The 13,803-nt window shown below is 47.3% G+C and overlaps 1 protein-coding gene across 2 annotated transcripts in view; it reads right to left on the bottom strand.

Moving 5' to 3' along the window:
* LOC119403554 (glucose dehydrogenase [FAD, quinone]) overlaps nucleotides 1-13,803 on the bottom strand; it is an 87,990-nt gene that overhangs the window by 54,596 nt on the left and 19,591 nt on the right. For both annotated transcript variants that reach the window (XM_049418619.1, XM_037670483.2), the window contains exon 3: nucleotides 3,631-3,823. In XM_049418619.1, coding sequence (XP_049274576.1) covers nucleotides 3,631-3,823 — 193 coding nt within the window. The remainder of the gene's footprint in view (nucleotides 1-3,630; nucleotides 3,824-13,803) is intronic.

Raw genomic sequence — 13,803 nt, 5'->3', positions numbered from 1 at the left:
AAAGCATGCTGTGTCCTGTTCACATCACGTGAGCTTGCCTACAACACATTTACCTGGAGGAAAACATGATCAGGGATAGCTGAGCCAAATGGTAGATTTGTCTCACTGCTTTTACAAAATAATATGTTGTAGCACTGCAGCATATTATGACATTGATCTACTTATGCTCCATGGGTTCGTCTACATGAGCCAAAGGCTATGACTGTTAGGTGCACTTTCTGTGTACATATATGCAAATGTATGTGTGTGCGTGTATGTGCAAAAGGGAGTGACACAACGCAGGGCAATAAAAAAAAAGTACAGGAAAGGGTGTTTGTCCTATACCCCTTGTTTTCTTCGGCTTGCGTTGCGTCATTATCTTTTGCACAGTATGCACCAACCATTCGAACAACTTGTTTTGTTATGATATATTTCAATGTGCGGGATTGTTTCGCTTCATGCTGCTAGTCATAATCTGTACAACTCGTATGTGTACACTTATTTACGCTGATGTAGCACTTTATATGCTTACCCTGCTTATGTGATTGTATTATGCTGTATTATGCGTTTTCGTATCCTATTTATATTGTACGCGTGCTCGATGTACGCATTCCTGTATTCAGGTTTTACCACAGCAGTATTTCGAATCTTTTTCGTTTTCTTTTGTTATTGTTACCAATATTATAGCCCAAATATTGCCTAAACGTGCAGCAATTTACGTTTCGTTCAATAAAATGTCATGTGAAGAAAGTTATATGCGCTTTTTGCTTCTCGAGCGAGCGCCGAAAGCGGCTGCTATGCAGCTGCGACGGCGCCGCTCGCCACCATTCGCCATGCTACCACAGAGGCTACAACGAAGCAGAAAAACAACTACACACATTACGTACGTACATCGGCAATAAAGAGAGAAGACAGTGCAGTAGCAATTAGTGCGCAAACGCTCGAACCGACGTCGCGGCCGCGGGGCCGGCGGCACCACGAGCGAGGAAGCGACCGCAAACGGGCGCGGCCATATTGGATTTTTTCCTTTCGGATTGGCTCGCCTCCAGCAGAAATACAAAATCCAGTCAACTACCGCCCATCCCAGGAACCGCCACCCGTCGCCGGAAGCGGAAAAACGTCCCCATTGGCCCTATGGGTATGTCACTCCACTGATGACGTCACCTGAGTCACTAGTGATCAGATCATTGGCCTGGGCAATAGGTATCAAGTTATTACTGTGTGGACGGCCTTTCCTTTGATATGCATGTCGCAGGTGTGAATAGTGCGTACGCGGGTGATAGGCGTGATGAAGTCGCGCGAGTCACATTGTGTCACTAGTGACTCATTCATTGTTTATTCTACGCATCTTGATAATATTTCCTCTTAAATTCACTCCGAAGCTATTCACTCCACGCGTTCCCGAAAATTCTGGGTCGCTTTGAAGTCACGATGTCGTCAGGATTAAATTCGCTGGCGTCTGGATTAAATCGGCTGGCGCCTAGATTAATTTGGCTGGCGCTTGGATTAAATTGAGCGGGAAAACCTGTAGTTGAGAATTCTGTGTAAAAACAAAACGGGATAAACCTATTGCATGCTGGTACTTTTATTATGGAGAAGCCACGATTTCGAGGTGCGAACCAGTCACATGGGCCTGAAAGGGACACCAAACTGAAATGATAAATCGGTTTAGATTGAGAGTTTATCAATCTAAACCGATTTATCTGAGATAAGCGATAATCTGAGAACCATAATGTCATTAACTATAAATTTATTATTAGAGGAGATAGTCAATTTCAAAGTTTCAGTTTTCCATTTCGGGTTGAACTCTCCGCACATGACATCACCGATTTCAAAAGTGTCGTATTTTAGCGACATTGGCTCAGCGAAGTTTTCTGAAACTTGGTATGTTGAGTAGTGATGCAGAACTGTCGATAGCACTATCGATAGTTGAGTGACTATCAAACAATCGATGGCAGAAAAAATTATCGATAGCGCTATCGATAGTAAGTTTGATAGTACAGTATCGATAGTATAAAATCAACCGCGCGAACTCAGTGCAGCATAAACTTGGTTCCTTGTTTGCGTGATGGAGTGGGAGGAGCAGGCTGAAGGCCAAGAAAATTGACATCCTCGTGTTCTTTAACCAAATTGCTTCGCTGACACATGATAATTAAGTTGAACTGTTCATCTGTAGCAGAGAGGAAGTCGTTACCCGTGGCAGAACTTGAAATTTATCTCAATGACGCGCTTCCAGAAAATTCATCTCCGCAGCAAGTAATGTGACGGAGGGCTTTGCAACACATGCATCACCAGCTTTATTAATCAGATATGCTTACTCTATTTCACGCGCTACCCTATCTTTGAACCTAGATTCTACTGTCGTCTCAGTAAACTGTGGCGCGCAGCCGCATTCTCTGCAGTGCAAGGAAAGGTTGTTATTAATACAACGCCCGGTTTCTCCTGCATAACGCTTTCCGCACAAAAGCGGAATGTCGTACGCCACACCTGTGGCGCATTCAACCTCTTTAGCCCTGTGCATTACCTTGCAAACGCCCTTGCCTTGCTCCCCGCCCTCGACCTTCCATGTATACAGCCGCGCAAATGCTGCCTAAATTGTAGCCACCCGAAAATAAAACATTGCATCTGTACCGTGCTCCCACTTTCTTTAAACGATGTGAAACGCCGTGTAGGTATGGGATGTTGGCGACAGGTAGTTTCTTTGAACCCGTACCGCGCTCAGAACTTCTTGCCTTCACTTCCAAGTCCTGCAGGACCCTTTCCGCCAGCCTCGCGAAATGATTCTGAGAAAACTTGGACGACTTGAGCCTGTCAAATTGCCTCTCGAGGCTCTTTTCCATACTGGGCTTACAAGATTTCTTGAGCGCGGCCTTCAAACATGACATCACGACCGCATTCTTGACGACTTTCGAGTGCCCATACCGAAAATCTAGCACTGCTTTCTCGTTTCTTGGAACATACATCCAACACTTATGACACCCTTTGAAGGACAACCTCAGATCCAAAAACTGAATGCAGTTGTCTTCAGGGAGCTCAAAGGTGAATCGCAGACCTGCTACAACATCCTTGAAAATTTTGAGTACATTGACGCGCGACTTCACACAACCGTTAGAATTTACCAGTACTAGACAATCGTCCACATGGCGAAACATTTTAAAACATATTGCATTCCCTGGTTTCAAAGTAAAAATATGAAGTAGTAATTGTCGGGGTCCCAACATAAAACATCAAGAACTAAGTTTGTTATTTGTAAGATGTAACTGATTGCTCTTGAAGATGAACTGGACATAATCAGGCATTTTCGCTGCCGAAATGATTTATTTCTTTCGCCAAAATATTGCTCATAAACGAACTGAGCATTGTTGATAGTAGTCCGTCTGTTTGATGTTGCTGTGCTGCGCTCTGCCGTTTTGGTGGGGTGGCGGAGCTTTGCGGAGTGATCCGCGACAACCGGGTTCACCAAAGCAAAAGCCTCCGAGATCCAAAGGGAACGGAGCATGCGCCGTGGCACCGTGAAAATGGCGGAATTCGGGAGAGTTAAGCAGTAAGACAGGGAATGGCTGACAGCTCGCCATGCGGAACTTAGCTAAGTTTGCCTATACAACAGCCGTAGAGGTTTCGTGAATGAAGCAGGTGACGGATGTCTGTTACCGTTGTGGGCGATCCCGGGATCCCGGTTGTCCTCAGACTTGACGAAGTACGGTAGCACGGATCTCCAACCCCAGCCTTCGCAGCCCAGCTGCTGCTCCCAGCGGTCGTAGTCGCGCTGGTTGCCCCGGATGTACAGCATGTAGTTGAGCACGCTGGAGCCGCCCAGAACTTTGCCCCGAGGCCACCGGCTTTGCTGGCGGTAAAAGGAAACGGTCAAGTGAGAATAACAAGAACAGCAAATTGTCTACATTTGCTAATACCATTGAAGGGCTAATCTGAATGTCTGGCAACCATGCACACAAACACGCTCTTGCTCGCCGTACATCCTTGGCCGTTTGCTGTCGGGCTAGTGGTACATCGCTAAAGTTGAATTGATGACGCAGCCAACAAAAAGCAGCCAACATGAGCCAAGGGCAGTAAAAGTAGCCAAAAGTAGCCACGCATGTGTGAAAACCACTTCCACATTTTTATTTAAATGACTAAATGCAAAAGCCTTTTGGCGAAAATGTAAATATGTGCAGCACGAACACTTCAAGATCACAATTCCCAAGATTCCAGCACAAATTGTTGACTTTAGCAATCATTTCATGCATGTTGACGTAGTGCTTGCGCTAATAAAAAATGACTTCATGTGTCTGCATTAGTTTTCTTGAAATGACTAGAAGTTGCGACGAAAAAACATTACACCATTTCCCGCTAAAGGGGACCACGAGGCGATGCGAAGCCGGAGCACTTGCACGATCGCGTTCCGTTGGCGTTCGTTAGGCATGCTACCGACCTCGCGTCGTGGAACGCGAAGAGGAACGCTACGCGCGTCTTGTCTTCCCTCTAGCCTGGCCGTTAATTCTCACAGGGCGAGCGGGGAACGCAGTCGACAGGCGCGCGTGAGGGGGCAGCGTAGGAGAGGAGAGAGAGGGAGAGGGGACGCGCATGCGCTGGTGCTCATAGCGGCGTTGCGCAGGAGAGAATTTCAGCATGTGTAGCCCGCGTTTGAGAGGAAGAGTAGAAAGGGGGAGGGGAGAGGGTAAGTGGAGAGGAGGAGTGGATAGGAGGTGTGTGAGAGGGTATGCGCATGCGCAGTAAGGATGGTCACGCCGCACACCACCACCACCACCGGATTGAACTCCGCCATAAGATACTTCGCATCTAAAAAAGTCTAAGGCATGACGAGTGCGCTGAAAATCACAGTTGCTGGCATTGAAGCATAAATTGTTGCCACCTCCCCAATAATTTCTTCCGTGATGACGAATCCAGAATCGCAATCCATACCTAAGCCTAAGAAATGATACAGGTAGTTTGTCGGCTATCATAGAAGAATTGGCTCTTGGGCGAATTGGTACGACATTCTAGGAAAGCATTAAAAAACCAGGACTCATTAGCAAAGGCGGCACCACAAGCGCTTACTAATAACTGTTGATAGTTGGCACTTTTGTTACCGCCTTTGCCTCTTGTGTCCTGGTTTTTAGATGCGAAGTATCTTAAGGCCGAGCTCAATCCGGTGGTGTGCGGCGTGACCACTCTTACTGCGCATGCGCATACCCTCTCCCCTTCCCCTCTCCCCCTTCCCTCTCCACTTTCCCTCTCTCCTTCCCCTCCCCACTCTCTCTCTCCACTTCCCCTCTCCACTTTCTCGCTCCCCTCCCCCTCTCCCATACCCCTCTCCCCTCCCCCTTCCCACTCTTCCTCTGAAACGCGGGCTAGACATGCCGAAATTCTCTCCTGCGCAACGCCGCGATGAGCTCGAGCGCATGCGCGTCCCCTCCCCTTCCCTCTCCTCTCCTACGCTGCCCCCCTCTCGCCCGCCTGTCGACTGCGTTCCCCGCTCGCCCTGTGAGAATTAACGGCCAGGCTAGATGGAAGATACGACGCGCGTAGCGTCCCTCTTCGCGTTCCACGACGCGAGGTCGGTAGCATGCCTAACGAACGCCAACGGAACACGATCGTGCAAGTGCTCCGGCTTCACATCGCCTCATGGTCCCCTTTAGCGGGAGATGGTGTAATTTTCAGTGTTCTCTTTAAATGTCGGATATCCGACTTCTAATACCGATGAGTGCTGAGCGCCCTGGATGAGGAGAGCTTTCAAGTTCTGATTGCTGAACGCGGTTTGAAGCCGCGTTCAGCAGTGTGTGATCTTCGAAATGAGGCCCCATGCAACCGTTCTCGCTGAGTCCCAGCCAGGTATCCAGAAGCATTTTTTTCGTGTGTGCATGAAGTTGCTTGATCGAGAGGTTATAAACGTGCAGTTTTTTTATATTTATGTTATGATCGCCACCATTGACCCTTACGCCTGCTTGGGCCATTGTGCCATCCTTTTCATTAAAGTTCATTATCTGCGTAATCAAAGTGCCAAATTCAATTTTCGGAGCTGGAAGCATGCTCTGACTACCATGTTTTGGCACCATATAATACTCGAACACCAGCAGCTGCGACCAGGGGGAGGTTACTCCGTATACCTACCATAGGACGCCTTAATTCATGACGTCAGCGCTGGCAGCGCCAAACGTCCCTTCAGTTATTATCCTGGCGGCTGGGATTCAGAGACTCGAACGGCAGAATGGCGGCGCACACGGTATGCGTCGTCATGGCAACATTAACACCAGCCGCGCCTCCTCTCCTAGCACCCTCGCGCGCGCCGGGTTTTTTCTTTTTGTTTTGTTTGCGTGCGCGGGCTCCCTTTCCCTTTCTTTTATGACCCCCTCGCCCCTCGTCCGCGTGCTGCGCCGTGCAGCGCGCCGGGCGCTTTTTTTTTTTTTTGCATCCGCTGCGCGTACTGCGCGGCGCGTTCGTTGCCGTTTGAATGTGCACAATTTGCAATCAGGCATTCTGCAAACACTGCAGTCGTGCAGCATGTGCCAGAACGCGAAAGAATGAATTGCACTCACAATACAAAATATCTTTGGTCTCTTTTTATTTATTCTCCTCGTTTCCGAAAATCTACATTTTCATCAAATGTGGCGCGAGACAGGCTCAGGAGATTAACATACACGTGTTCATGATCACTAAACAACACGAAAGTTCTCGACATAGTTAAGAACTTAAAGAACAGTGGAATAAAAAAACAGAACATAACACTAGGACACATATTCAAAAACACAATATTATACTGACAAAAGTGCAGAACACCTTCTGATATATGCGCACGATATTGCACAAAATTATCATAAGTAACAAAATTGAACATGCCTGGAATGCAGAAACAACGAAAGCAGTTGAAATACCTAAAAATTGAATAATAATGTAACGACCATTTTAAAGATGTCAAAATGAACTCCACATATAACACAACTAATATTGGCCGCACTTTATTGACTACATTTCCAAAAACGTTGATTTTCATATAACTAGTGATGATAAACGCGGAGAAAATGAACGGCTGATATCGTATGATTCCTGGCATCTTTTCTTGAAGTGCGCTGATTCTGCAATTCTTCGGCTTTTATCTGGGCGCACCGATCAGCTGTGTTGCGTTCCGAAATACACCCTGAAGAAAAGGGCAAGTTTCAATCAGATAAAGAGCGCCGTCAATTCGTGCAAAAGTGAACTCGTTCGTTCGTCTCAGAGCAGCACAAGTTTTCATACATCTACCTAATGTCTCACAAACGTGGTTATAGGCGATGGGGAGTAATTAACCGGAGACAAATGCAAAGCACACACTCAAGCACGCGGTTCTGTGAGAGTTGTAAGCCTGTAACTATAGTTACTTTGCATGGGCTTCATGTCCGCTGCTTGTTCGTATAACGATTTAAACGCAGCATCCTGCCCCTTTTCAAATCAGTCATTTTTGAAAACAGTAAATGTAGCCCCACTGCAGAGAACAGCTACTCGGTATGGACGTGAATTCAAATTGACACAATGAAAACCGCGACTCAAAGTTCGTTGTCTGTCTGTCAAAAGGCACGCTCACCTGTCGTTCTTTTGGGGGCCGGCACATATATTCCGGGACTTGTTCTGGAAGTATTCGAGCAACAAAGCACTATGCACGAACAGCGCGAGTCGTAAAACATCGCGTCGCACAAGCACACAGCGAGCGAGCACCATGAAACGGACGGGCGACGACGGCTAACACATGCCGTACCAACGCCAGACACGAAACTTTCTAACGGATTTCAAAGTCGGCGGCGCCAGCAAGGCGGCGGAAAGCGCGCCTTCCGCAGGAAAGGGAGTTGATCCCACCAGAGAGGGGGTTGAAGAGAGTTGGGAGGAAAGAGACGGAACGCAGATTTTAACTCTGATCCCAGTCAATGGATGGCGCCTCAATTTGCCATACCGGTCACGTGGGTTTCTTTCACTAGCCTGCTGCGACGTCACCAGATATTGATAATTTAGCTCAAATCAAAGGGAAAAGAAAGTAGCCAAGAAGGAGCCAAGACGATTTTTCTGCCGCCACCGACCTTAAAATGTAGCCAAATTGGCGCGAAGTAACCAAACCTGGCAATCCGAGAAGGGACAGTAAAAGCGCTGCGTTAAACGTTGAAATGTAGCGTTCTTGACATGCAGTTTAGCCAGTAAACTAGCGCACCTTTTCCGGCAGGCTTCGTAACCTTTTCTATCGAAACGTTCTAAGTGAGAAGAAATGAAGCATCACATTTAGGTGCATTGCCCCAAGCGCAGAATCCTTTAAATCAAAGACGGCGGATGCGCACGTAATTAGCAGAAAATTCGTCAACTCACTACAACAACGCCTGCACAAAACAGGGCGGCATGCACTTGCCAAATTATATTTCCGTAATTCTTTGGTACCAAAATTTTGAGCAAGGTCCTTGTAATAAACTAAGGAGCGTGTGTACGTTACTTCTTAAGCTATAAAAAAAATTGGCCGCGTATCTGCGTGCTTCGCTGCAAATGTCGTGTAAAGACGATAGAAGAGGCACTGTGTGAGATATGGACGCCATCTGGCAATACGTCGGGAAACATGAGTGCTGTGTTGCGTGCTGGTACTGGTAGTCCCGGCGCAGCAGCAGGCGAAGACCGGCGGTGACCAACGCGACCGGCGGGGACGCCAGCCAGCCCGAAAACGCGGTTTGGCGCGAAGCGATGAAGCAGAGAAACGTCCGCACTCAACGAGTACTCTCCACACTTTTATTTGCACGTCGCCTGGGTAAAACAGGAACACCAGAGCGGCGCCCACAACCGGCAGCCTGAAGGCCGCCCACAACGCTGCTTTTTCATTTTTTAAATCTTTTTTTTCGCGTTCTTGGCCTTCTCAAAACTAAAGTTTTTCAACGCCAATCCATGGCATTCGTACAGTGCAATACAGAACCGAAACCGAAACACAACAATGAGCTCGTGCGAAGGGCACGGAGGAAGGCAAATTTCAGCGCAGTCGCATTTTCAGCTTTGTTGAAACAGCGCTCACTAGACGACGACGAAGTAAAAGAAGGCACACGACAGGCAGCGCCTGTCCTGTGCCTTCTTTTACTTCGTCGTCGTCTAGTGAGCGCTGTTTCAACAAAGATGAACGCATACCAACTCGCTCAAGCTTCCATTCTTATGCATTTTCAGCGCAGCTTAAGAAACTAGGGTCCTTAAAATTACGTATGTATGCATTTTCTATTAAAGGAACGCGCCACCTAATACTTACCTAGTGATGTTGCACCTCAGATATGCATGATATTTACTTTTTGATCGACAACGTTCACAAGTATGAACAGCCGTACCAGTTCAAGACGGCTGGCCCTTGGGCAAGTGGTTCAACTTTGGCCGAGTGGCTGAATCGAGGGACGTGCCGACAAACAGAAAGACAGACAGACAGAAAGACAGACCAAAAAAATCACAGCATATCCACGGAGTGAATGATGATGAGTGGGCGAAGCTGCGGAGGTTCGTCGGTAAACCGTGAATCTTCCGTGAATTCTGCCCAGTACATCATCACCGACGTGAGATCGGGCGCGTTTATACTAAAGGTTCGATGAGTTATGACGACTTGCAGCTCACTTTAATTTTACATGTACGCTGTGAATTTTCATTTTTTAGAAAACCATTGCTTTAGAAAACATCTGGCGTCTTTCGTTAAGCAGCTGGCGTCTTTTCGTTTTGCTTTAGAAACATCTGGCGTTCTTCCGTTTTGCTTTTACAAAACATCTGGCGTCTTTCGTTGGTTTATTTCATCAATCAACGGCGTTTTGAACAAAATTTTTATTGTTTAATCACGCACAGGAGAAATCTCATCAGGCACTACCTTGGAGGTAAAGAATGGCTGCTAATGGGAATGAGAGACAGAAGAAGTCGGCTTTTAGCTACCGCTGCGAATTTTTTATTGTTCAACAACGCGCAGAAAAAATCTCCCACCGGCACCACCTTGGAGGTCAAAGCGTAAGACTGGTTACGCACTACGACTACGACTACGAGGGACGAACGGGTGCCGCCTTAAGGAGCTTCGCCCCTAAATTTCTGCGTTTAAGTTCCCCAAGAAAGACTATCGTCTTTAAAAACGAAGCATTACTTCCCGTAGTAAAGATGTGAAACGACGGTCAGCGAAGGCAAAGACAGCATAGGGGAGATTAAGCATGAAATGCTTTTCGCTTTCGCGGGCAGTGAGACGAGATTATTGAGGCAACCCGCCAGAGGAGTTTCGCGGCGAGGGTTTCGCATAGGCTCGTGCGAATATTTGAGCACTTCGAATATTCGAACAAATATTACAGCATTAGAATTCGCTTCGAAACGAATTTAAATTCTTGGACACTTCGAAGTATTCAAAATGAACAATTAGAAATGTATAAACCGCATATAAGCCCTTGTAGAGGTGGTTTCACTGCAGTAGAGCAGTGCTATACCGTGAAAACACTTTTCCAGGTGAAATCCGCACTGCCGCGAAGCCCCACTTCAAGGTAAAATGAACAAATATTACCCTCACATCGATTCATCATTTTTTTTTTAACATTAAAAGCTTGTTATACCGGCTTATATGCTCTATGTATAACAAATTTTAAAACGTAACACATTTTATAGGTTACCACTTGTATTCTACCGAAAGTGAAATCCTGGTACTATTCAAAGTTGCTTCCACATCCCTTTGAACCAAAAAAGAATTACATATGCATATGCCTTGTTTCAACTTTAAAAATATTGTGGTGGTTAGTCGGGTCATGACAAATATGCTCATTTTTTCTTTATAATATGTGATATATACTTTTCGAATTCGCTTTGGACCTGAAGTTGACTATTCGCACAAACCTAGTTTCACAGCCTCTTTGAGTGATGGAGCCACGCTGGGTGCGACACACCAGCTAACGCCCCCCTTAGCACTAGCATCTGGTCTGTGCAGCATAGTGGCCGCATAGGCTAAGTAAAACCAAGATTTATCACGCACACTGACATGAAACAATGGTGTCCATATGGACCACGGCGTTGTAGTGCAGGGTACGTGTGCCCTTGCGAACATGCTCTATACTCATTTTATTATTGCGGCTAATATAATCTCCAAGAAATATGCTTTGCCGGTCGGCGTTTCATGCTTCAATTTATTACCGACTGCGGGAGAGCCAGCAATTTTTCGGTAATTTTTTTCACTGTGGTGTAGTAATCATGATAAACGGAAAGGAAATAAAGCGAAGAAAAACATCACACCATCTCCCGCTAAAGGGGACCATGAGGTGATGCGAAGCAGCGTTTCGGCATGTAGAGTGCGCTTTTCAGAGGGGTAGGGGAAAGGAGGAAAGAGGAGAGGAGAAGTGGAGAGGAGAAAGGGGAGAGGGGAAGTGGAGAGGAGGTAGGGGGAGATGAGGAAGGGGGAGAGGGGAATTGCAGAGGGGAAAGGGAGAGGGGAAGTGGAGAGGGGAAATTGAGAAGGAGAAGGGGTGTGTGTGTGTGGAGAGGAGGTGTGTGGAGAGGGTGTGCGCATGCGCTCTGAGGGTGGTCACGCCGCACACCACCACCGGATTGAACTCCGCTATAAGATGCTTCGTATCTAAAAACAACTTGTCGCCGGTGACTCGTCCGCCGGCTCCGTCGGGCGGCGCGCGAAGAAGGACGACGGACGGGGATCACGCATCCCTGCTTCAGCCGCGCCCGTCAGTAGCCTTCGCAAGCTTTCACTCACACATAGCACACATGATTGGCGGCGCAATCTCATTGATTTGGACTTTAGACGGAACATGATATGGCGACGGCGACTAAAAAAATTGCGCCTCAAGTGTCCATATAATTGCTATGGCAATAAAATTCAGTTGATCACGTGCAGCTACGATTTCAAGAGTGCGCGTATGTCAACACGCAAACCAAGAATCGTTTATTGAACCTAAAGGACAAGCTTCCACGCAGGCCCATAGGCACCGGGCGCGGGGCGAGTTTGGAGTGGTGGCGCCTCTTTCGGTGGAGGCGCGGAACTAATGGCATGTGGGTGCCAGAAAGGAGCAGGCGCTTGCTGCGGGGAAGCGGTGCTGTATGTTGGCTGCGCTTCATTGTGCTCTCGTCGCTTGTGTCCTGCGCTGCCGAAAGGCCCCGTTAACCAAGTCCGAGCAGACAGGCTGCGCTTTAGGCTGCACAAACAGCTATGCAAACATGGATAAAGCTGGGGAGTAGATCCAGTTCCATCGGTTCCAGTCTGCAATCGCCGTCGCCGACGGCCTTGTTCACGCACCGGCTGCCAACGACGGCCCTCGTTGCGTCAAGCTACGTGAAATACATAGACTGAAGATAGCTGTTGAAATGTTAGAATCGGCGAAGCATCGAAAAGAAAAGGAAAGCAAAACGGGAACAGGAGTTTGCAAGATGTACACCGGAGGAACAACAAGTGCGATCGGCCAAGCGTTGCGTAAAGAAAGCCGAAAATCGAATAGGAGACGTAGGGTATCCTTTTGAAATGTTGGGAGACAATGTTAACGTGTAGACAGAATAACAAGGTATTGAATATTCGGCAGATCCCACGCCTTGTGGGAATCGGTTTCATGCGAATCAGTCAGCGAGTAGTTCTATGCTGCATTTTTTTGGTGCTGAGCCAAGCGTTACGAGGTGGATCGACGTGTTTTTGTCAGTGCAGTAGTAGTGTACACATCGTGGTCGTACCAGGCACGTCTACTACACTGGCGTTCAAAGGGTAACTTATGGCCTGACGTAACGTCAGCACCCATGTTACAGCACATACGTCAGTATTTTCGCAGTGAAGTGCACTTTACGGTGCGATTCTGTGAACATCATACGTAACTTTCGTTTGCGTATTCCTCCGGGGTCGAGAAACGCTTGAATATAGCTTGCTGAATCATATTGGAATACAAATGTAAAGTTTACTCGTATTACTCTGCCATAAAAGCAGAGCAAACACTGGAACCACAGACGTTAACATGACATGACGCCTGTGTCATAGGAGTACATATGTAGTGTTTATTGCTTTGTTATAAAATTAGATAGCCAGCACCACAATCACAACTGACGTTGCACCGGCATTACGCCTGCATAAGGTGTTTTTCCAAAGCAGGTTCTAGACCTGACGTGGCTCTGTGGTAGAATACCTGACTGCTATGCACAACCATTGGGTTCGATTCCTGCTGGGATCCTAATTTTTATTCTCTGCATTCGTCGGGTCAACGGTGACGTTGTCGGTTTTTCTTAACGCTCTCGCATTTTAATTACCAATGTCTGTTCTCGCCGTTCCTGGGTAGATATAAACTGTCAATCACCTGTGGCGCATACCCGTAAACCGATGCCCGTGGTAAACTGGTATGTGCTACACGTGTCTGGAGGAAAGGATTTGACAGCGTACGCGACAGGATTTTCACTTTATTCATGTCATGAGCAGAGAGTCATTTTTGTCAAATCCGCTTACCCTCTCATGCCAATTTTGGTTTACACCAAGTTAATAAGGCGACCACGAGAGCACCCAGACCTAGGCGGCTAGATAAACAGATACCTAGATAGAAACGCTCAAAGTGCCTAGGGTTCGCTAAGAAATGCTTCGCATTTAAAAATAGAAATGGTGCTACTTACATCTAGCTCCACATCGTAGCTTATCGCGTTAAGCTTCGTCTGCGGGGCGCACTTGCAACGCTATTTGCACTAGTTGTCGCCTTTATATTCCGTGATGTCATGCACGTGACCTGCTCTTCTGCAAGCGGAGACCCTTCTCTAGAGCAGACGCAAGAAAACGCGTACGCCAGCTGGTCAAGTCTTTGAAACTGCAGCGCAAAAAACTAGCAGCGCCATGAGTACTCTTGCGCTGTCAGGACTCGCCTTCGCGCC

This window comes from Rhipicephalus sanguineus, chromosome 8, assembly GCF_013339695.2.
Source record: "Rhipicephalus sanguineus isolate Rsan-2018 chromosome 8, BIME_Rsan_1.4, whole genome shotgun sequence".
NCBI classification, from domain to species: domain Eukaryota; kingdom Metazoa; phylum Arthropoda; class Arachnida; order Ixodida; family Ixodidae; genus Rhipicephalus; species Rhipicephalus sanguineus.
This window is presented reverse-complemented; position numbering and strand designations above follow the sequence as displayed.